Source organism: Podarcis gaigeae (genome assembly GCF_964106915.1).
Source record: "Podarcis gaigeae genome assembly, chromosome: 2".
In the NCBI taxonomy this organism is placed as follows: domain Eukaryota; kingdom Metazoa; phylum Chordata; class Lepidosauria; order Squamata; family Lacertidae; genus Podarcis; species Podarcis gaigeae.
The window spans coordinates 88,692,382-88,717,497 of NC_139679.1; the positions used below are offsets into that span (position 1 = coordinate 88,692,382).

General features: G+C 44.5%; 1 protein-coding gene across 8 annotated transcripts in view; it reads right to left on the reverse strand.

Annotated features, from left to right (window-relative positions):
- Positions 1-946: 946 nt before the first annotated feature.
- The window catches only part of GRIP2 (glutamate receptor interacting protein 2), a 390,988-nt gene continuing 366,818 nt past the window's right edge, over positions 947-25,116 (reverse strand). For 7 of the 8 annotated variants that reach the window (XM_083723314.1, XM_083723312.1, XM_083723311.1 and 4 more), the window contains exons 16-24: positions 23,691-23,836; positions 22,461-22,605; positions 18,519-18,658; positions 13,734-13,910; positions 13,171-13,327; positions 10,097-10,217; positions 8,193-8,432; positions 6,502-6,648; positions 947-3,446 (exon numbers count right to left, since the gene is read on the reverse strand). In XM_083723314.1, the coding sequence (XP_083579440.1) occupies positions 3,255-3,446; positions 6,502-6,648; positions 8,193-8,432; positions 10,097-10,217; positions 13,171-13,327; positions 13,734-13,910; positions 18,519-18,658; positions 22,461-22,605; positions 23,691-23,836 (1,465 nt within the window). In that variant the 3' untranslated portion in view covers positions 947-3,254. Of the gene's footprint in view, positions 3,447-6,501; positions 6,649-8,192; positions 8,433-10,096; positions 10,630-13,170; positions 13,328-13,733; positions 13,911-18,518; positions 18,659-22,460; positions 22,606-23,690; positions 23,837-25,116 lie in introns of all 8 variants that reach the window. The other variant, XR_014560470.1, reaches the window with a different exon arrangement.

Genomic DNA, 25,116 nt, shown 5'->3' on the forward strand with positions numbered 1-25,116 from the left:
GAATCAGTGTTCAAAGTTGGGTAGCAGTGCTGATGCACTGAAAGTATTGTGTTTTGTTTGTTTACATGCATACTATGGAAATCGCATTACTGGGACCCAACCAAAGTGTCACAATATTGTGAGTAAGCTTTTGAGTTAATCAGGCTGGATGCTAAACAAAACAAGGTTAAGGATGTAGCAGAAGCTCAACTGCCCCAGAGTCTGCTGTGCAGGAGGGCTTGCACAGATACAACTAGAACAGTATCATGAGATGAAAGATAGATTTCAGAATGTACCCAGGGCTACCAGGACAAAGAATCAATAAGGGCTGTTTCTCCACGTTTGCAAATGTAAAATCTGAAGGGTTTGCCAGCTGGTTTGGACCAACAAATGTATTTTGGATTTTGAGAATGTGTTGTGGGCACCAGTCACAAAATGGCTGTCGCAGGAGCATGGCACAATACAAAATTAGGGAGTGTACAGTCATTTTTGCTTCCATCCAGCCACAAGCATGAGACAACCCCAGACTTACCACATGGAGTCAGCTATGTCTTAATGGTTCTGATTGGAGGCCTGCTCTTGTTCCCTGGGAGGCAGAAGAAGCTGGAGACTGTCAGTGAAGGAGGTGAGCTGCCCACCTAAGCATGTGCTTAAGGCAGCAATCTTGCAAGCACTTACCTGAGAGTAAGTGTTGTCAGACTCAATAAGACATGCCTCCAAGTAAACTTGTAGAGGATTGCGCACTAAAACTCACATTCAAAATCAATAAGTATTTAAAAGTGGTTCCTTTGGCTAAAGTAAACCTCAGCTTTTGCTTTTCTCTTCTGTTGATTCTGAGATGATCCAGAGATTACTTTCTGGTCTCACAGCAGGCAGCCCAGCAGAGATCCAAGTGCAAGCAGAGATAGACCACAGATGGGCAAAGTATCACTGAGATGCCAACTTTTCAAAGAAAACAGGAAACCTGTTTTGTTTTGCTTTTATTTAATTAAAAAATCTAAGTAATTGCAATACCATTTAAATACATAGATTTACAAATAGGTCCAAAACAGGACTAAAATATTCTTTGAATATTGTGCTTTCATAGATACATAAGAAAATTAGCGTATAAAAATACTTTACAAGGAATACACTCTAATATATGGATAAAAATACACATTTAAGTAATGCATTTCATTTTCGTATCATTCAAAATGCATAGGAAGGGATACAAGGACCATTTTTTTAAAGCCTTATTAAAAGTCTTCATTAAAAACCCATTTGAAGCCACACTGAGCTTCCGCCATTTTGGGAATATTGCATATAAAACCCATTTTTTCTGCTCAACTGTCAATACCCTCTAGTTTCTTTTATGGCACATTATCTAGGTTATATGGCAGCCATGGTATGGAATATTGCATACTTTGAGAAGAGAAAATGGCTACAGCTAGATGCAGCCCCAAAGGGACTCCATGCACATCTTAAGGAAAGCACGGAAACTTTGATGTGGCCCAGAAAGTGAATAAGCATATTTTTTATTTAAAAAAAAAGAAAGAGGAAAAGAGAGAAGTAGATGCAATCACAGCTTAATCTGGGCTCAGATCTGAAAACCAGTCATGGTTTACTGATCTACCGGAGAAGGTTACCCATACCAAAACATGACATCTTAATTTGCATCGTAACGGTACCAAAGAAAATAAAGGGCATACAAAGGAAGAGAGGAGCCAGTTTCCCATTTCCAGGGTCTTACTCAAGTTCCCTTGTAGGGGGACAGTCGAAAAAACCACCACAATAAAGTGCTATTCCAGAAACCCTGGCACAGGCCATTGGACTGGCCGGAGCGAGATTTGCAAGCCCCGGCATTTTTGCCATGTGGAAAGGAAGAGATCATGGCCTTAAGTTGCAAGTCCATCTCACCTGCTGCAGGCAGATCATCCAAAGAATGTGAATATCACATCCATGATCACTACAACGGAATTCAGTTGTGGAAGGCAGAGGGTCACATAGGCATCGTGCTCAGAAAGCCAGGGAGGAGAAGGTAACTACTAAAAACATGGGGCTGCTGCTATGACTGGTTACAACAGGGCGTCAACCCTCATCATCAGTGGGGCTTTTTTTAAACAAACAAACGCACGCACTTACACTAGGACGACCCACAGGGGGTGCACTGGGAGACACAATACCAATCTCGCAGAGGATGTCTCATGCTTAACAGTGACAAGGAGATACAATGGTTTCCCCACTCCCATAGCGGGAAAAACGAGGGTCAGGGCAAAGAGGGTTATGTGAGTGACTCACATTCAGCTGCCCACTCACAGACTCATGGTTCAACCAAGAGAAAGATTCTTGGTGTTCTGTCTGTGTGTGTGTGTGTGTGTAGGGGGAGGCACACACAAGGTTACTGGTGACCCAGAAAAGCCAGTTTCCTGCCCTTTGTGTATGGTATCATCAGTGCTGTCTAAGAAAAACACAGTAGATGAAGGAAGGAAGAAAACAAGCACACATTGTCTTGAAGTCAAATAGTGGTGGATGTGTTTAGGCTGCGCCCCAAAGAACGAGTGCCTGAGATGTGGCAAGGGAGAAAAAAATTACATGCCCAAGCCTCGACTTTTGTGACAAATGGCTCAGGACTTCATAAAACTTGCCAGGGGAAAACTCTGCTCTCAGTTGTGAAGGGGATCCCAAGCACCACAGTGATCTGGGAGAGTGTGGCTGTGAATTGGGAAAAGGACACAAGGCCGTGGGCTAAGGAAAAGCTATGGGGTAGTGCAGGGGTGGCCTTTCACAGAAACAAAGCAGTGTGTGTGTGTGTGTGTGTGTGTGTGTTAAATATTCAGTTTCACTGTACATGATTTAACAAAGCAAACAACAAGAAAATAGCACCATGTACCCAAGCCCTTTGAAGACAGGGGCAAAGATGATGGTCTGGTGCCCTGTCACCCCGTTCGCTGGAGAAGCTCATACCATGAGCAAAGGATGTTCTCTCCCAGGTGAGTTGTGCTGGGCACTGCTTCCTGCTTCCAGTGGCAACAGCAGCCCATCCCACCCACCGAGTTGGCCAAAGAGGGACCATTTCCACCGGTCTGTCTCAGCTTGGGCCTTGAAGGCCTAGGCTGACTGGCTTCAAGATACGACAAAAGGGAAACCCATTTCTTCATGGCAAATTACATTACACAGAGTAATCACAATACCAGTGCAAAAGTAAAACCGAAAAAAGTGTTACAGACACCCATCAACCCCTTTTCCCCCACCCCCACAGGACCTCAAGAACAGTTGACGCCAAGCCTACCCAGCATTCAGAGCGTCTGTGTGTTTGCCTTGACCTCCACACTAGGAGGCTGCCGGCCTGGCAAATCCTCATCGAGCTGGGCTTTGGCAGTGAAGGCCAGGGGATTCCGGCTGATTACCAGGTCCAGTTTGTCTCCTGCTTCAGATATCAAAGGGACAGCTAAGCAGCAGTCAAAGTCCCGGGTTCGAATGCGGTTTACCTGAAGGGATGGGAGAAAACTCACAGTGAATTATGGGAAACGAACACACACGCGCAAAACAGGAAAATGAGACCATTTTATTTTACTGTGGTGTTGTTTTTTTAAAAAGTAACCGGTTGTTGGAAATCACAGGTGGTGAGAGTGCTGTTGCGTTCACATCCAGCTTGTAGTCTTTCCTCAGGCATCTGTCTGGTCAGCTACTGCGAGAACAGGGTGCTGGACTAGATGGGACATTGGCTTGATTCAGCAGGCTCCTATTGTGTTTTTATATTCTTAAACTTGTGTCAATGTTGAACACCAAATAGATTGTAATTTGGGAGGTGTTCTGCTACATATAAAACATAGGCCAAACAAAACTATGCTGTGCCATGCTATGGCAGAAAAATCCAGGAAACACATTCCTGGAGCCATTCAATTCCTTAGTTATGTGAGAGAATGGAAAAGACATCCGATCAAACAGTACTCTTTTTGTGGGACACAGTTTTTGACAAAATTCTAACAAGAAGCATTAAGTCGGGGATGGTGAGCTGTTGTTGTATCCTTGTGGGGTTACTCTATTCTTCAGCCAATGATTCGGGGGGCCAGAAATGTATTTTGTAAAACCCAAGTGGTTAGGCGCCATAATGCAGTTGGGTTACATCTTGCAGAAAAGGCTCCCTGGTTATGATGAGGTTGTTTAAGGGTGGAGCCTCTCTGATTTCTTTGTCTTTAAAATATTTTTTCTCATCCCTGATGAAACTGTGGACAAACCTTTTATCCCAACTCAATTAAAGTTTCATTAGGGCTACCAGGGACAGATAACCCACGGATCAACATTTTTTGCATTTAGCTGACAGTGTAAGGTGGGCATATAATCAGTCAAACTGGCAGGTGGGATCTAAATTAAGTTTATGGTAAGCACAGATGTGGATGTTAAGATCTGCTGCACACACTCAGAAGCGACAGCATCTGGAGTCAATGAAGGGCTACTTTATATTCTAAACCCCAAGTGGTTGAGGCAGGATGACTCCTTTTGTTTCTGTAGCCTGTGAGACAAACAAGGGATGCTCTCTCCATCCCAGCTCCTCTCAGCCCAGTGCTGCCATGGGGATGAGCACGGTATGTCAGCACATGGGAGAGTGCATGGTGCATGCGAGAGAGAGAGAGAGAGAGAGAGAGAGAGAGAGAGAGAGAGAGAGAGAGAGAATGGTGTAAGAGAGAACACATTGTGTGTCTCTGTGTGATCTGCAGATGTGAGTTTTTGTGAGATGTTTGTGCAATTAGTGTCTGCAAGTGGATGCATCTGAAAATGGCACGTGACCTTTGAAGGGCTGCCCAACCTTGAACGCAACCCCGAGGCCAAGGAAGGTTAATCGGCTCTAGGGTTAGTTCTTCCATTCCTCTGAATCTGATTTCCTCTCTATCAAACAAATCCATCTATATTTTTCTGACCTTTAGAAAGCCCTTTACAGATCACTCCCGGCTCAACACTTTCCCCTAACTAGGATGCTATAGAGTCAGACCATTGGTCTATTTTACTCAGTTCTGTCTGCACTGACCGATAGCTGTGCTCTAGGGTTTCCCAGCCCCACCTGGAGATGCTGGCATTGCACATGGGCAACGTCCCCTTTCAATGCCTGAGGCCAAACAGAAATGTGCTGCCATGCCCTCCCTTACCTGAAGTGACAACGGCAGTGGTTTCCAGTGAGATCTCGCAAAAATCCAGTGAGATCTTGCTGCAAACCAGCACTGCTTCCCTGCTACCAGCTGGGTGGACAGGGTGCCTGCAGAGACAACGCCTGAGGCAGTTGATCCACCCCTGCACTTATGACTTCCTGTATGCAAGGCCGATTCTCTTCCCACTGCCTCAAGCTACAGTCCTGCTGAGACCATCATACAGAAGTGACGACAAGGTGTCCCATGCAGAGATACTGAAGTCCTCTTCTCATGGTTCCTCTTTGGGTCTAGTGTGCGTTCAAGGAGAACGCTTTGGTGCTTGTGCAGGCTGTGACATTGCCAACATTCTGCAGAAACGTGGCCGGCAGCCTAATCACTTTTTTTTTGTTCCCCCTCTCCGCTCTTCCCCCAATTCCTTCTTTCTGCTGGCCTTTCATTTGAGGCTGAGAAAGAACAACGGTGCAGCAGGCCAGCTGGCTACGGACCATAACAAGCACAAATGAGCCTCCCCCTTATTGTTGCCAGATTTTCAGTGACTGACCCTACATGTGTTAGAGTTAATTGTGGCACAGCCAATAAAGTCTTTTTAAATGCTGAAGGGAACAGCAAAAGAATCCTTCAGGGAATTGCAAGACTTCTAAAATAATGAATGTAACTGCTTGCAGAGCAGGGAGGGGGGTTGTACCAACTGCCTCCAGCATTTCTGGTCCAAACAGGAGAGGCCGACAAAACAGTTTGGACCTCAAGTTGTCACTTCTTTTCCTAGCCCCACCAGAAATGTCAGCGAGGTGTGCCAATGCATTAATAAAGAGCCTTCACCGGGGCTCCTGAAGGTCTAGGTGGCTTTTTCCTGTGGAGTAGCTACAATGAGTTCAGGGAGCTGCCACCTGAGGGGAAATGTGTGGGTATGAATGGCTTGTGCTACAGAGCTGGAGGACAGGTTAAGGCAGTGTTGGCCAACGTAGTGCCCTTGGCTGCCAGCGTGCCTGCTAGTACCTCCTGTAATGCCCATGAAAGGTCTCTATAAAAGCCCACAATGCATGAGAGATTGTTTGCTCCTCTTGCTCACAGTTCCTGTTTGCACTGGGCTTGCCCTTTCCTGCACCATCTTATGGCGGCCATTTTGTGACAGGCATCCATGGCACTATGTCAAAATTCCAAATGTGCCCCCTGGCCCAAAAAAGGGTTGCATCCCCTGGGTTAAGGAAAACAGAAACCCTTCCATCAGTGAAATTGTGCAGCAGTAGGACAGAAAGAAAAAGAGGGTGTACCGTTTTAGACTATTCCAGCAGCCACTAGTATGAATCCAGGTGGTTTGCCCCAGATACAAGTTCTTCTTCTTCAAGAAACAGACCCATTTGGGTTTCTTAAACCTTTTGCTGTTATTTATAGTTATTACCTGAAGGACTCTGTCATAGGGCTTGAGTCCACACTGATCAGCTGGCCCATCTGGGCGGATCATATTCACATAGACGCCTTTTTCCAGCAAGCCATCTGAGACACTGAATCCAAAGTCTTCAGTCTCTGGATCCTTATAAATAGTTATCTGAAAAGGAAAAGGAAAGTCTAATTTGGCATGAACAGTAAAAACAGAGGACAAAGCATGAGGAGAAAGTGCCCCCCCCCCCGGTGCTTCAAGAATAAATGAGGGTCTCATTCTGAGGTTTTTGAAAAATTCAGCTGTTTCAGCTTAAAATGTCAAACTCGGTCACTAAGTAGCTATGGTGAATGTAAACCAACAGCTTCAGGTCTGTGTTCTCCTCAAGCGGCACTGTAAGCCACAGGAACCGAGTGCAATGCTGATGCGACAAGAGTGAACGTGTGGGCATGTGGCACAGAAGTAGGAAAATGGCCAGTGTTTTCCAAGAAAGCATCAGTAGCAGAACTAGGGCACAGGACAAACAAGGACAAGGTGATAACATTGCTCTAACACCCCTCCCAATAATGATCCCTAGTTGGAATGTGGGGTCAGGAACAGAACACATTTGCAGCGCATTCCTAACCATGCCTACTCAGAAACAAGCCACACTGAATTCAATGGGGCTTGGTCCCAAGTAAGTGGGGTTAGTACTGCAGTCTTAATTACTAATCTTTACTGGGAGAGCATCAACATTGCTATCAGAAAAGGTCATTTGGTCAGACACAATGCACACATTCAGGCTCTCCGTGCGAACCAGCAATGCTGTTGCTTGGGGGGGGGCAGGCGCTGTTCCAACTTTAAATCGACTAGCTTGTCAGCCTTGAGAATGAAGCTCTGCTGTTTAAACAGGAATGTTTGGTTTCTAGCAAAATGCCTGAAAGACTTCCGAACCACCAAAAGCCTTTTCGGAGAAACTGGTGCAATGGTAAGCATTCCTCTGCACGGGAGGTGGGGCGTGTGTCCATGGATTGCATGCCATTGCTATTAGGCAAGATTAGATATCCCTGACAGCAATGCTGCATTTGCATGTTGAACCTCACATTTTCCATAGGCCTTTCAGAAGTGATAGGAAATGAGAACAGGAAGGTCTACCCCCCCCCATGAGTCCTGTGCTTACACCTCTCCCCCGCCACTAAAATGAGAGCAGAAGCCATTGTGCTACTCCTGCCCTGAGACTCTTGTTTACCTGTGTGTGTCATCTGCTTTACTGCAAAGCCATCCTATTACAGGAGGCGGTCTTCTACTAAGCCAGTTTATTAGGTCCACCAACCTCAGTCTCACCAACACTGACTAGCAGCAGCAGCTTCTCCATGGATTCAGACAGCCCTGCCTGGAGATGCTGGAGGTTGCACATGGGACCTTTTGCATCCAAAGCATGTGCTCTACCCCTGAACTATAGCCCGTTCCAGTTTTGCTAGGTGTGTGGGGTGCATTGCAAGGGAGTGGCAGGAAGAGGGCGCTGTCCCCACCTGAGGACACCAGCTGCTTACTAACATCAGTAGAACATTCCATGCCCTGCCATCCTGTGCTCAAAGACGTTTATCCAGAAACTTAGTAATGGGGCAAATCCACCTCTGGAGATTATTCTTTTTTCAGTCCTCTACCCACCCCTATCCTATCTTTACCCTACAGTCTTAAAACCCATAACCAGACCAGTCTTCAGCACAAACCTTGTGCAGCTCAAGAGGGGTGGGAGACATGATTTCTTGGATCTCTTCCTTCATCATCTTAATCTCCAAATTCCTGTCATTTTTCTTGGTGGGAGTGACATTGGCATTGCCCTTCCCTTCACCTGAGCTCTTGGTGTTCCCTTTTCTTGGTGGGCTCAGTCCTGATTGGTTGACAGAGTTCATGAGCAACTTGCCCCCGTCAAGGTCTAGATTGTGTACACTCCCTGTCATGATGGATGCCTATGGGGGGGTAAGTAAAAAAACAACCACACACAGAGAGAGAACACAGTAAGCTCGGTGCAAGAAGCAGCATGAACAGTAAGGTTCAGGGCAAGACGAATGTCCCAACTCCTGCATCCTCTGCTTCAGGACCTCCCACCCAAACAAACGCTGGCAAGACAAAGTTCAGAGAGAGAACAGGGTGCCATCGCTCAAGGACGCTTCAGGACTCTTTACTATGGGATGCTGCCAAATTGCAAACTCTGCTCAGGATTCATCATGAGTTCATTTGAATTGGCATTGATGAGATATGCCAGCCCGCATGGACAACAAAATTTTGGCCGTGCACTTACAATTTATGGGAACTGGCCACAACACCACAATATCATGGCAAGACTTACTTCCCTATTATGATTCTCCTTTTGGCCAATGCTAGATGCACACCAGGGTCAGGTGCATGCTGGGTTGAACACATTTGCTGTTTCTATGTGCACTTTCAACTGAATGCTATCTCAGTGTTTCCCATCCATGCTAGTGGGTGGTGCTTGGTGGGATGAATTCGCAGTGCGTGTTGTTGTTCCCTCATCTCCATTAATACTTCCACACCCGCCCAGAGTTCTGGAAACATGAGGCCCATTGTGGATGTGCACAAAATTATATGTTTACCTGCATATGTGGCCATTAACAAAAATTGTTACAAGTTTTCATATACACCAGATTTGCACAAAAGAGTAGGTTAAAAAAAAGAAGTTGTATTTTGAGCCCCACCAGCAACTCACCCTCTCTGAGTTTGAAAAACCTGAGGTCCATATTGGACACGCAGGCAGGTATTTGCTTACTTTTACCTGTGACCCTTTTATAAATTTTGTTTTTGAGATCCAAGTTTTCTGATATACCAGACTTGCACAAAACAGCGAGTTAAGAACAAATGAAGTGTGTGTCATGACAGATCCATCAACAGCACACCGAGGAGCACCTCACCGACAGAAGTAGGGGGTGTGATGATAGATGACACCCAGAAAAGTCACCACGCACATGAGAGATCCAACCCACCTCCATCATGTGCTTCAGTATGTCCACAGATGGGCAGTAAGCAATTTTATGTAGGATTTTTGTCTCCTTACTGCATTATTGGGGAAATCTGAACTAAACAGGGGAAGTCCCACTTAGATGGGGACAATGTTATGTGTTCAATGCAATAAATATTTAATCCACTTTAAACTGCTATGTGTACCTAGCCTTACACATGGATGATAATTTGACCGCTTCAAGCACTTGAAATTCAGGAGCCATGCTTCTGACAAACAAAAAAAGGATGAAAATCCCAATTTTCTGCTTGGGAGAGCAGTGCTAGTTTGGATTATGCTGGCAAAGGCTAATATAGATTTTGGGGAAAACAAGTCTAACCTTCCTGTGTGCCTGTACCCTTGTAATACCTGCTCAACCTGCTCAAGATGCATCCTATAAGCTTCTAGTGATATTACCTTGAAAGGAAGCACACTTTATAAAGGGTGACACTCTGACTATGCAGGGAAGGGGGAATATAGAGCGCTCTGTTCACCCTGCCATTAGCTCCAGCTCCCATCAGTCACAACCAGAAAGACGCAGCTCAAGAAGAACCAAGAGGGGAACTTACTAGAAGTGGTACAGCTAGACACCCCTTCTGCTTTCAAAGGTTAATTTACCTCAATCTCCCTCAAAAGCTCAGACTGGCCGCATGTTTCCAAGTCCTCCAAAGCTTCTCCAAAAACATGCCAAAAATTATCCTCATGTGCAGTCTCAAGGCCATTTTGGCGGTTGGGATATCTGTTGTAACGTAGGAACCAAAGATTGTCAGCACTCTTCTGGAGCAGGGTGGAAGCCACAAGGCTACAGCAAGTGGCTCGCCAGTAAAAGCAGAGACTTGGCAGAGTCTTCATATACAAAAGCAAACAATATGAACTTTTCAGGCAAGAGAGAGTCCAAATACAAAACCTCCATGCACTTTCACTAACAGGGCAAAAGTCCTTCAAGAGGAAGAATTACACTGGTGTAGTAATGCCACGTTCAAAAGGGTAAAATAAAAAGGGCCTGTAGGAAGATTGTAGGTTTAGGAAGACGTTTTGGTGAAATAGAGAAGTAAAAGAAAAAAAGGATGCATTATGGGTAAACCAGGAGCCTCAGAGACTGTTAGTACAAAGGCGGATGGGACAGAGTTCAGATCTGAGACACAGAACACCTGAGAAGAGAGAGAAAAACACAGAGGGTAACAGACGTGGTGAGAAAATGAGAAATACATCAGGTATCTGTGGGAGTATATAATGTAAAAAATGATGTATATAAAATGGCTTCCCCTAGACTAGGCAAGCAATTTAAACACTAAATGCAGAAATATACAGAGGGTTCAACAAGACTTATATCTCTCATTTTCGCGGGTCTGTAGTTATACTTTCAATAAATCTAAATGCTAATCTATTCTGCTGCCCCTGCTTATTATATACTTCTCCCTTGAAGAAGTAGAGAGGTTTGTGCTTGCTGATATCCACACCACCCTCTCTTTTTGGGGTAAAAAGGGGGCAAAACAGTCCTTTCCCCCTATATATAAGAGTCAGTTCCCCACGTTCCGCCCCATGCTTTTAACATTCAACCACACTCCTGGGAAACCCAGATATATTGAACTCAGTTTGGGGCTCCACTCAGTGGCGGAGAGCAGGCAGGGGCGGGGTTGGCGTGCGTCCTGGGGGCGGGGGCAGCCACGATGGCACCCCACCGGGATCACATTGCCAGGGGCGGTGCGCTCCCCCCACACTCCTCTTCCTCTGCCAGTGGCTCCACTGAGTGAAGCAGGCTTGAGTTTCAAATGGCTCCATTCACTTGGGACAAGAAGTGGGTGAGCCTACTGGTGTGCCACTTTACTTTCTGTGATTCGTTGCCATTTCTTCCCTTGAGGGAAAACCAAACCACTGCACTTAGTGCCACTGCGGTATGGAAGGTGAAGTCTGTTCTCCAACCCTGACACTGAATGGCCTGACAGGAAGACCCCAGAGCAGTGCAATGCCTCTGTCCACACACAAATAAGCTATTCTCGCGATGGGCATTTTGATAGGCTATTATCATTCGTCGGCACTTAAAAAATGGCTAAGTGCATAACTGCGATGCCTGCTTCATATTTGCGTGGACATTTCCATGTCACTTCTTAGATCGCTAAAGGGAGAGCAGCAATTAAAAATGAACTAAAGTCATATGAAATGGTTTTGGAAATTCATGCCAAGGAAATGATTATTGTTTTAATGAATCAACACTACAAAGAACTGTGATACAAACAGAGGGAATGTTGAGTTGAAGGTTTGTGTTTTTAATTTTATGCAGTTGCCTTCTTCCATCCTCGCCCACTTTCCCTTATCCTTTGGACAGTCTTGTTTGGACCAAGACTGACTTTGTTTCACAGCTGCTTGCCAACCCAGATGTAGCCAGCACTTCAGAATTCCATCACAAACCACAGCAACTCGGGTAACCCAACGGAATGGCAAGGAATCTAAGGTCAAAGCAATCTGCAAGGTCTGTGGTTGGGCAGCCTTTCATGAACTGCTGAGGTGTGGAAGACAGCAGAGTGATGAGCAGTTAGGCCATTTGCAGGTGGCAGATTCCTGAGTTATCACAGCAAACTGATTCGGGTCACTTGGCACCCATGAGCCATATGAGGACTATGCCAATCCCTTCTAGTTCAAACTGGAAAATTAGTGGGATTAGTTCAGGCTGCATAGGCCACTCAAAACCTTACGGAATTGGTACCTCTCCCCTTGCCTTCCATTCCCATGTATACTTGCTAATTTAATGCTGAACCCTGGGCTTCATCCAAACAGACTCTTACAGATGTCTAACATGCTGCACCTTAGTATTATTTTAACTCCATTTTATGCGTGTGTGTGTATGTACGTATGTGCACGCTCGCGCGCGCACACACACACACACACACACACACACACACACAGCTCTTCTAACAACATTAGTGCATAGATCAGATTCCAGATCTGCAATACTGGATTCCTGCTCACGTGAAAAACGTTGCACCAGTGAAAAAGGAACTCAGAAATGACTTTTTGGTGACAACATCACCAGGACACACTTTTGCATGTGATCTTTTATACCTACTGGTAATCAGACAAACAGAGGATAGATAAGATAGAGATAAAAATCAGCGTCATGTATAAGCATCCACCCTAGATTGCTTTCATATATGGCCTTTCACATACCTAGCAGCTCTGGGCTGCCATTTAGTCAACACCCAAAAGACCAAATGTGGGCCACACGTTAAAGGTTTTTCAATTTCTCTCCATTGCTTGAACGCCATTGTTAAGATGACACCCCACTGTAATGAAACTTAAGCCTGGGCGTTCAGAAAAGGTGAGACGCCGACTTCTAAATGCCAGCATTATTTCATTCCAATTAGAAATCCAACTTAAAATGACCACTCATTAGACCAGCCCAGCATTCCACTTGTAGTTCCATTTCTTCACTAAAAACACAGGTGAGGCCTGGGCTTTCTGTACGACGTGTCCCTTTTGGAATGTGGATGAATAAATAGATCTGAATGTTTTCATGTCAAATTCCTTCAGGAATAGTTGAAGCTGATATTGACCCCTTCCTTTGGGGGGAAGGATGGGGGACAAATCGAACGGAGTCAGGTAAGACATGTAGGCATGCCTCATCCTTGAGATCCATATGAATGCGCACACACAGGCCCATCCTTCCCCTTTGTTTTCTTACAAGCCTCACATACCTGCTGGGCTTCTCCCAGTCATCTTCACTGAAACTGCCATCCATAAAGGGGTAACTCTTCCTGGGATCACCAGGAGGGGTACTGTTCTTCTGTCTGCTGGATCTCCATTCATGTGGGTGAAGTGCAATGCCAACAGCTTGCGGCAAGTATGTACCTACTGGGATCCAATGGGGAGCAGAGAGACAAACAGGAAGGATCAGCTCGTTTTTACATGGCTACGTTGAGGAAAGACAATCTTATGGTTAAGTTAGCTGGATGGGAAGTCTGTCTCCCATTTCTAGTTCTGCAGTAGACATCCTATATGTCTAGGGGGGATTTAATTGTGCAACCAGATGGACAAAGCACCCTGCTTTGTCCATTTGCTGGTGAGGTTTGAATCCAAACCACACCTGTAAATGGACGTTGAAGGGGTTCGCTGTAACTGCTGACCCCATGGCAATGTTCGCTTGCGTAAACCTTTATCCCCCTCAGATATAAATGTATGAACTGGCCCTCAGCAATTCAAAATGGAGTTGGGAGGGAGGAGACAAACTAATGCATTCACACATTAAAGGCAGACTCACCCTGACTTCCATAACCAGCATCAATGCCAGAACCGTCCCAGGATTCCATTGCACTGTCCACACTGGGGATTGTGGTAGAATAAATCTCAGAGAGTTTGCTAGTTTTCTGGGAATCAGTCAGGTCATCTTCTGGGTCACTCACTTCATTTATACTCCCAGACTGTTTCGGGTAAGTCCCTGGGGTCAAAATAAAGATGCACAGGTATGCACAAAAGGTTAGAGACATTTCTGTGAAGCTCTCCTGCTCTGTTTTTGTTATGTTATAATCACCAGCTAATGGGTGGCACTGTGGTCTAAACTACAGGGCCTAGGACTTGCTGATAAGAAGGTCGGCGGTTTGAATCTCCATGATGAAGTGAGCTCCAGTTCCTTGGTCCCTGCTCCTGCCAACCTAGCAGTATGAAAGCACTTCAAAGTACAAGTAGATAAATAGGTACCGCTCCAGCGGAAAGGTAAACAGCATTTCCGTGCGCTGCTCTGGTTCACCAGAAGTGGCTTAGTCACGCTGGCCACATGACCCTGAAGCTGTACGCCGGCTCCCTTGGCCAGTAAAGCAAGATGAGCACCGCAACCCCAGAGTTGTCTGCGACTGGACCTCATGGTCAGGGGTCCCTTTACCTTTACCTTAATGGCTGGTAAGTCTCATATCAGGTTGCAGGCCCAATGTTGTGTTTTCCAGAAGATGGAGGGTCTGGTGTGCCCTGATGTTCCCTTATCCCTGTAGCAAGGAGGTGCTGCCCTTCTTTCCCCTTCACCCTGTAAGCCTTTTTGACCCATGGCAGCTTCAAGTTGCAGCAACCAAATGTGAAATGAAGAGTGGGAGAGCGGCTTTCCAGGTGTAAAAACCACACAGATCACGACTACTGCCAGCGTGTGATCGTAAGTGCATCTGCTTGCAAGTAAGTTCAGTGAAATCAAGTAAAAAGACTGATTTCCAAGTAAATGGCTTTTCTGATTTAGTGATTGTAAAGTGATTTATTCTTTACTCAACACTTAAAACCACCATCACCTTGACAATTTTCTCTTTCACCTTAGAACATCTCCTGAGATAAAGACTGTACTTTAAAGAAAGGGGGGAGCCCACTATAGTCTCCCCAAATTAGGATGGGTTAAATTGCTTAGAATGGAGTACTTGAGATGGCTGTGGAATTCCAATTTCAAATAGCTCAGGCTTAGAATGATTGATAGGAATTCACTCTCCTCCGTTCATTTTGACTCATGTGTCATACGCAGAAAGTGCTCTAAAGAGCTTCTGTGAGTAAAAATATCATTATGACTGCTGGATGAGCTGTGCCAGCTATATCCTCTCTTGGGGAAAGCTCTGCGAAAGACTATTAACGTGTTTCACACCATAATAGCTAATGGTTGAGAGGTACAGAGATCATCTTTGGACTGTGAGAGCCGTTGGGGGATGGTGATTCCCAAACTCAGCTAAGGTTGGGTCTCTGTGTGAAAGAAACTGCAGTTTTTTAGGATGATGGAGTGAGCAGGAATGAGAGCACTGACATGGAGATTGGAAGGCACGTTGGAGAGCATGAAGGGATGGAGGAGAAATTCAATTTAGTTTGCATTTTAATAAGTCACTACCTAATGTGCACCTCTTAAGAAGAGAAATTGGAAATCTATGAAATGTGCAAATCAAAGCACACCTATCCTTTGAAATTTGCAGTTCTCCGAATTTTGCAACGCAATTCTCCATCCCAAACAATGTGTAGAATATATGTTAGGGGGAAGAATGCATTAAAATGCATATATTAATAAAGAGATACAAAAATGCATCATATTAGGGAAATTGCTTTCAAAAATGTGTACGTTAGTCAAAACTGCACACAAAAAGATTTTATTATTTATTAGGAGAAATTCTGACAAATTTTCACAGGGATTAAAAAAACAATAATTGCAAATTGCTGCAGAAACATGGCAAACTGAATTTAAGATTAAAATAATGAGAAAGTGAAATTGACAGATTTGACCATCCTTAGGTGCAGGTATTTCTCTCTGGGGGTCTGAGGTGACCCACCTGTCAGGAGTTGATCAACTCCACACATGGCTTTACTTTTATAGTTGTAAAATTAAATATTTTTAGAAATAGCACAATTCTCAAGTTTGGTCTCCTCCAAAAGCAAGTCAAACCTGAAAAGTGCTGCCTCTGCAACCTCCTGAGGAAGTTCCACAGCAGAAGAGCGTTTTTAAAGCACACCGATTTTAGTGGTAGCTTCTGCTTCCAGCAGAAACTGGGAACTACCTCTCTCCTCAAACACTTCAATTCCCCCCTCCCCAGTTGGCTCTAGGCAGGTCACAGGTCTTTTGAAGAAAAGAAAAAAAGAGAAAAGTGAGTGAGACTGGAGAGAAGTACAATAACGTATTGCAGTTGTCTTTGTTTATGGATGTCAGTACAACTCCTTGCAGCAGGAAAGAGACTTAAAGGAGATCAGAGGTGAGGGAGGTGTTTTATCTCTGCCAGAGTAAAAAGTGCTAAGAAAGCAAGAGGAAAAACTACACTCCGAGCAAGTAGGAGATCTAATTTATCAGTGGCTAGGAAGGAAAGTAGGAGGGACTGCACCCGGAAAATCCTCTGTGTTCATGAAGAGCTGAAAGACTGAATCAGAGAGGGAGGAAAATGGATGTGATTGAAATCTAATGGTCCCTTCAAGCATGAAAATTAAATTGCATGGTTATACTGTCAGGTTGTCTTCATTAAAAGCAAAGAACAGAAGGACAGAGGCCTATTTCTCAATTTTGCACATGAACATCAGTCAGGACTTTAAAGTGAACTTCAGCCCTTTCAAGACATTGGCTGAGCTCCTTAGTTTGGCAGGGAAGGTTGCTGCTGCATCAGAATTTCAAAAGTAAGGGACTCTGCAGAGACACACAGTCTGATGTGAGATGCTTGACTGACAGGTGGTTGGCAGTGAAGGATGCCGATTAAGTTTTCCCCCAATTGGCTTTTCAGCAATTCTTTCAGAAACTTAATGCTGCGTCAAAGTGAGGCTGCTCGAACAGTGTTAAGGAAGGAGGGGAGAAATAAAAATCACTTTCCACATTGGCAGGTCTGAAGATGTTTTTTAAAGGGAAGCAGACAGCTCAAAATCTTAAACAGAATCTCAAGTGGGTGCTTGAGATTATACCTGTCAATGGAGTCACCTTTTGATCTTGGTGCTTTCGCCTCCTTCTCCTTGTTTTAAAGAAGTCTCCCAAGGAAACTAAGACATTTCCCCACAATCCAGTAGTCCAACACAACAGGGGCATTAACAGGAATAGTATTAAAGGGAACAGCAGTTTAATAATGTAGACAGAGGATGCAACCATTATACAATGCATTTATGCCTTGACCTCATATATTTTTAAAGGTCCCCCCAATGTCCTTATGTCACGCATATGGCATCATGCACCATGTGACATCACCTCCCCCCAATTCTCCTTCAGAAGCTGGTGCCTCTGAGCAAAGCAATACATTTGGCACCAGCTTGGCTGCAGGAGTTGCCAGAAGGAGGCATACAAGGCGCCATCCAATCTCTTAGGGACTCCACTCTGGATTTGTGTAGGGTTTACTTCCTAGCATTTTCTTCTCCCAAAGATATCTTGCAAGGCAGGGAAGGTTTAGGTCCTAAGGCTTTATGGGTCAAAACCAGCACTTTGAATACAGCCCGGAAACTAATCGTAGCCAGTGCAGTCATGGCAGAACTGGTGTAACGTGTTTGGACCACTCTGCCTCAGTTAACAGTCTGGCCTCTGAATTCTGCACCAGCTGCAGTCTCCAAATTGTCTTAAAAGGCAGACCCATGCACTGATGTAATCCAGCCTTGAGGTTACCAGAGCATAGAAAGCAGACTTGGCTACCCAGTTCGCTTGAGCCTCAAGCAACAGTAATGGATCCAGAAGTATCCTCAAGCTATAGGATCTACCTGCTCCTTCAGAGGGAGTGCAACAACATCTAGAGCAGGTTACATCCCATCCATCTGGTTTAGGGAACCACCCACTAACACAGCCTTTCTCAATCTGTGGGTCCCCAGATGTTGAACTACAACTCCCATCACCCCTAGCTAGCAAGGCTCAGGGTTGATGGGAGTTGTAGTCAAACAACATCTGGGGACCCACAGGTTGAGAACCGCTGCACTAACAGGACCTCAATCTTGTCTGATTAAGCTTCAGTTTATTGGCTCTCATCCAATCCATTACCGAGGCAAGACATTGATCTAGCACACCCACTGCCTCACCTGAAGATGTATAGGAGAAGCAGAGATGTGTGTCACCAGCAAATTGCTAACCATGTACTCCAAAATTCGAGATGACCCCATTCAGCAGTTTCATGTAGAGGCTGAATAGCATGGGAGATAATACAGAACTCTCCAGAAGCTGACACAGAAAGGCTCCATGGGGCCAAACAATATCCCTCAAGGATCACTCTGTGAAAACAGCCACCCAAGTGGGACTGGAATCATCACAGTGGTGGTGCCCACTCTCAATGTGGACAGCCACTCCAGAAGAAGACAATCGTTAATGGTATCAAAAGCCACTGAGAAATCAAGGGTAACAAAACAGGGACACATTCCCACTGAGGCTCTTCCGACAAAGGGCCACCAAGGCAATGTCTGCACCAAAAGCAGGCCTAAATCCAAATCGAAATACATCTGGGAAAACCAGTGTCATCCAAGAGAGTCTGGATTTGGCCAGTGCCTGCCCAAGAACCTTGTCCAAGAAGTGGAGATTGCTACATTGATCTGTACTGATTTTGGCTCCAGGTGTGCCAGATGATACACACAGATTTTTAGAATGAGAACTTACTTTCGGTTTGCTTCTTGATCTTCAGAGTTACAGTTTCTCCAGCCATCTGGAGTAGATGAATGGCTTCACTCAGAGGCTTCCCCTTAAGGCTTACATTATTAATAGCTAATATCCGGTCTCCTACATGGATAGCTCCAGTCCTAAAGAACAAGCATATAAAAATTCCAACTGTTATGCAAGACAGTAATTTCATTAAACCAGCCCATAAATAAAGATATCCATGTTCAGTTGATGGATGCACATATGACAAGATTTAAAGTTCTGTGGTAATCAGAAGAAAAACATGAAAACAAATGCACAACTACCGTATTTTTCGCCCCATAGGGCGCACCGGCCCATAGGGCGCACCTAGTTTTTTTTGGGGGGGGTGAAGAAAAAAATGTTTATTTCCCTCCCAGGCACGGGGCTGGGGCGTGGGAAGCCCGAGCTTCCCCCGACCCCAGCCCACAGAACAGGCTGCTATCCGCAAGCCTAGGGAGCCCGGCGTGACGTCGCGCTGGTCTCCCCAGGCTTGCGGAGAGCTGCCCGAAGCCCAGGGTGCGCTCCGTGGCACTCCCGCGGGCTCCCAAGGCTTGCGGATAGCTTCCTGAAGCCTGGAGAGCAAAAGCCTTTCAGCGAAAGCCTGCATTCGCCCCATAGGACGCACACACATTTCCCCTTCATTTTTGGAGGGGAAAAAGTGCATCCTATAGGGCGGAAAATATGGTATTTACAGATTAGCAGGCACTCCTCCCAATTCAGTGATTTATAATGGAAAGAGAAGCCCATGTATTCACCCATACTACACATAATGCTTCTCATTCATCTATAAAGGCTGATCCATGAATTCCAATTGAAACAAACAAACAAACAAACAAACAAACAAACAAACAAACAAAACCCCCAGACCTGTATATGCATATATCTGCATAGACAATCTGTCAGGGCTTGGGAACCTTCACTTCTTGGGCCCCATTAGGCTTAGCACAGATCCCAAATTGGCCCATGGGGTGGTTTCTCACAAACCATCCGCACACCTGACATCATATGTCATATGGACATGGATTTAAGGGAGCTCTCAATTGCTCCTTGGCCAGCTGACTGGGAGCCATGCTGGGACCAGCTACACCAGGGAGCTCCCCAATGGGCTTTGAACCCAAGCTGCGTCCTCTGCAGAGGGGAAAATACTGTGTTTTTACTTCTGCAGAGACATCAAAGTGGTTACCAATCAGCTGTTTGGTGGTTACAGCAATCTCCTTTGGAGATGCCCTTTCAGCGATAGTCAGCTGATTGGTGCTAGAGGGTGCATTCAGAGTGGCTTGCTGTAACCACCAATCTGCTGATCAGTGACCTCCTTTGAACTGTGACAGGTTTCAACCACTTGCAGTCATTATGATGCCATGTGAGCAGCAAGTGGGAAGTCCCTTTGCCCTCCCTGCCATGGGAAGAAGCCACAGCCAATGTCTGACATCATGATGTCAAGAATACCTGTAAAAAAAAAAAAGACTTGCCATAGCCAATCAGAACAAATGGCAGTGAAGTCAAAGAAGGCAGAAGACAGCGATGTCAAATAAGAAAGGGGGGTGGGTAACATTGCCCCAGAGTAGCAGGCAGAGGAACAAAAATGTGCCAAGCAGCAGAACGTCATCCAAACATTTGGTGAGGCCAATATTTTGCCTTGTCATTTGTCTGGCTATGGTGAATAGACTAATTTTGAGTTGCATTACAGAATGTATGGTGCCCATAATAAAAGATATGATTCACCTATGAACACTACAAAACATACAAAACACAGTGAAGATGGTATAAAGCCAGTGTGGTGTAGTGGTTAAGAGCGGTAGACTCGTAATCTGGGGAACCAGGTTCGCGTCTCCGCTCCTCCACATGCAGCTGCTGGGTGACCTTGGGCCAGTCACACTTCTCTGAAGTCTCTCAGCCCCACTCACCTCACAGTTTGTTGTGGGGGAGGAAGGAAAAGGAGAATGTTAGCCACTTTGAGACTCCTTCAGGTAGTGATAAAGCGGGATATCAAATCCAAACTCTTCTTCTATAAAGAAAGAGTATTCCTCAAGGAAGTGACCCATTCAGTTTGATCCGGGCTTGCTTGACTTTAGTAATTCATCTAAATAGACTGTGAACTACAAAGGGTTGAGTGAGTTTCACCTGACCCTTGGGGTGCTGCACACGGAGACCACAATAATAAAGGCTGCCTTTGCATGACCTAAGTACACCATCCAGCTCACAGGTGGAATTCAAGGTACGGCTCAACTGTGGGTTGTTTTCCAATGGATGCAAAGGCCAATTGTGTCATATCCTCCATTTAGATCACAGTTATTCCATTAAGCTACAGCTGCAACAGACACTCATTTCCTTGCATGCTCTAAATTGCACTACAACTAAAGCATTGGTTAAGTACACAGAGACCAATGGCCGGCCAGTTTCAGAGTGCTTGCTGTACCCATGTCCATTTTCCTTGTGCTTCTGCTGTTCTAGCCATCAGTTGTGGTAAAATCTCCAAGAATTGTCATTTAAGCATATTTTATCTTCCCATCAGAAGAGTCTGTCTTAGCTACTCCACTCCCTTCCAGGAGTAAATTACTTTTGCTTGCAGATCTCCCAAACAAAAGAACACTGTCTATTTTCAGTCACAGAAAACAAAAGCTTAGCACACAGAACAGCAATCAGTTTTGGAAATCTTGTTTGTTGGCAGCTTATAAGGATATAATTCAACTTCTTTATATTTTATGCTCTCTCTCCCCCCACCCTGCTTTTTCCTTTGAGTCAGGATTGATTTCTCAACTATCCACTAGAGGTCACTATGGTGCCAGTTTAAATAGCAAAGTTAACTTTATTTCCAAACAGTGGATTAGTGAACTGAAATTATAAAATTCCTCTGTTTTCAATAGCAGCTGAATGGATTGGTATAAATTATGGCTCAAAAATTCTGGGAAGGGAATGTGCATGGGCCCAAAGATTCACTTTGTATCTATTTTGTTTTTAAACAAAACTAATTTCTGAATTGCACTATGCTTTTTACACCTCGATCTGCGCTCCAGGTTCCGAGCCATTCTGTATACGAGTGAAGTTCTGCGTTCTCCATTCATTACAACTGGGAAATATAAAAAATGGGTGCTGTTTGCAAACATGGCCGCCCCTTCTGAGGAAATGAAGCCTGCCCAATTTCAGAATGATAGTTGCAGGGGTTCTCCTGCAAGGACAGACGTTACCAGTTTGCAGTGGTTACATGTGAACGGGGTGATGGTGGTGAAAAGAACAAAGGATCCACAGGAAAAACTGAGGTGAGGGGGAAATGTCATATACCCCCAGCAATTTCACAAGCTTGTAAACAAACAGTCCACAAATTACAAGCAGGATAGCTCAGTTGGTTAGGGCATGGTGCTGATAATGCTAAGGTTGCAGGTTCAATCCCCATATGCTACAGCTACGTATTCCTATATTGCGGGGGGTTGGATTAGATGAACATCAGGGTCCCTTCCATCTCTATGATTCTAAGGTTATGTGGCTGCACATTTTGAACACAGCACTCCTGATTGGTTCCTTTCTTGTAACTGCCACACACACACACACACACACACACACACACACACACACACCTTGCACAAACATATCCACCAATGCATAAACATAATAGCACTGAATATACTACCTGGAAGAAGCTTCACAGTTTCCCCAAGCAACACAAAATTGCCCGTTGGGAGCTCAGAAACTGTGACAGCCATTCAGCACACAAACCTCTCATGTCTCCTCTCAAGATCACATGCAACCAAGTTCTCTCTTTCCTTACACGCACAGCCACGTAACTGTGCAGAAAGATCTACACCACCCACGTATGCAGGCTCTATTTAATTCAGTGGTACAAATGAGCAGAAGAGCTTCCCAGTGGATTACACTCGGAGTATCATTATGTCATGCCTGCCCATTAGGATGCAAATTGCAACTCACCTTTCCGCCAGCCCTCGTTTTGTCAATCCTGAAATGACAATTGGGTCAAAAGGCTCCTCGGTCCCTGAAATAGTGATTCCCAGGGGTCCACCGTATCTCTTTAGCTCCACTGTGTAGATGATAGCACCAGTTGTTTCTTGCTCATCTGTTAAGAGGAAAGGAGGGCTCTGATTATAGAAATCACTCTAAACTAAAGGAACTCCTGAGATTAGTCCTAGATCATCTAGAAGATACAGGCTGATTATAAACTTCCATTAGACCTACTGCTTGTTCTTTCCAGTTATCAAAAAAACCCAGTAACCGCCAAAGAGGATTGGGAAATGATCATTTATTGCTTAATAGCTAGTAGCATGTGATTACTAATTTCATTATAATACAGGAAGGAATGAAGTGCATATTTTAATTTTTTTCTTCCCCGCTTCCTACAATTTCCCATGAATTCTAATTGTTATTGATACAAAATACCTTTAACTTGTAGTCATTGATCTAAGTAATGCATCAATTCGTATTTCTAATTAATTTTGGTATATATGCTTTGATGCAACTTTGCTAATTAATATATCCAGAAAAAATTATCTGAGTGTTTATTGCCATTTGGATTTTAATTTTAAGGAATTGCTGCGTGCCACATGCTGTAATTCAAACAAATATATATCTCAATGCAACCATGTTAAAACAGTCTAAAGATGAAAATGAATAAAAATGATGTCACAAAGAAAAACAATAAGGAAAGGAAAACAGGTGGAATCTGAAAGTATTGGACCGTACATAACTGCATTTATTAGCTAGGCAATTTTGTTTCCATTAATATACCTATGTTTCTAATAAGGCCATTTAGATACTGGTACTCTGTTCAACGCATAAACACTTATTTAATAATGATAAGGAATCTTCAAGGTATGCATCATAGCTGTCAACATTTCCCTTTTCTTGCGAGGAATCCTATTTGGAATAATGGAATTTCCCTTAAAAAATGGAAAACGTTGACAGCTATGGTATGCATCAAACCTCAAAGTATTTCCTAGCAAAAGAGTAAGTAACTTTTAAGCCTTAGAGTAGGTTTGTAGGCACTTGCTGTGTGCACATGCGCACCAACACATGAATGCACAGGCACATGTACACACTCATTACTTGAATAATGGTTTTCCAGTTTCTCTGCCAGGCTTTTCTTAAGTATTGGAGTGTTTTATTAAAATGGCTCAGAAACAGCTCGATTCAGTGCTTTCGTACCAGAATTATCCTCATCCTTCCTGATCTTCAATTTGACAAGTTCTTCACACTGCTTTAAGATCTGCACCGCATCCTCCATTGAGCAATTGTCGAGTCGGATATTATCAATGGCTAACAGCTTGTCTCCGGGCTCTAAGGTGCCAGTCCTGTGAGCAATGGGGGAAAAAACAAGCCTGTGTTTAACACATTCCAAATAGCTGCATACTTAGTTCTTCTCCAAGAGCTGTTGCAGTACTGTGGGTGATATGGCAACTCTTCTGCAGCAGAGAATTTGCCCAGGTTAATGATTAAAAAAAGACAAGATATTTCTGCATAGAAACAGGTTCAAATAACTAAAATCCAGCCTGAGAATACACCTCATTATTAGCAATTCCCTCAACTGGTGAAAGTTAGGCAGCCTTTCAACATTTCACTTGGGGTACCTTAAATAAGTGAGAAAATAAAAAAAACGAGTCACAGGTAAATGTGAAGGAAGCTGGTGTCAAGAAAGTGTTTTGTGAATTACAGTTTTCTCCATACATCATGAAAGGACATAGGGAGGTGCTGTTATTGGCTGTCCTCATCTCTCATGGTGCGTCATCCAGAACAGAGGTAGCCAACTTGTTGCCCTACAGATGCTTGACCACAACTCCCATCAGCCCTGATCACTGGCTTTGCTGGCTGGGGCTGATGGGAGTTGTAGTCCAACAACATCTGGAAGCCTCCATGTTGGCTACGTCAAAATAATATAGACCAGTTTATACTGTGCGTAACTCAGAGAGCAAACTCTTAATGCATGCATGTTCTACTTTTATATAACAAGGCAGTGCTGGCAACACTGCTTGTACTGGGATCAAGTAGGCTTAAGTGAGATTCCAGGAGTCAGTATGCTTATAAAATACTAATTTATTAAAGCCAGCACTGTACTCTAATTAGACCTACTTCTATACTGAGGCCAAAGGAAATGTCAGGCCATGGCACACCTTGTGAACAACTTCAGCAAGTCTAATTACGCACAGGAGGAGAATATGCAAACATCTGTGAACTTCGGAAGACATGGAAAATGTTTGGCGTTACAGTTCATTGGTCCTGATGTTTGGGAAGGAGCCATCGCTTAGAGGAAGAACGCACATACTTTGCACAATGAACGTCCCAGTTCAACCCCCAACATCTTAAGCTGAAAAGATCTCGGGAGGCTGGACTGGGAAAGAGCTTTGCTGTTGCCTTCAGGCCCTGCTTGCTGGCTTCTTATAGGCATCTGGTTGGCCACTGTATGAACAGGACGTTGGATTGGATAGGGTGATCCAGCAGGGCTTTTCTTATGCTTATCCTTTGGATCTCTGACATCTATTTTTCCTCTCCTCATTCTTCTTATATTCTTAGAACTGCAGATAGTCAGAGCAGACAATATGGGTACAGGTGGCTTGGAAGTCTGAACCAATATAAG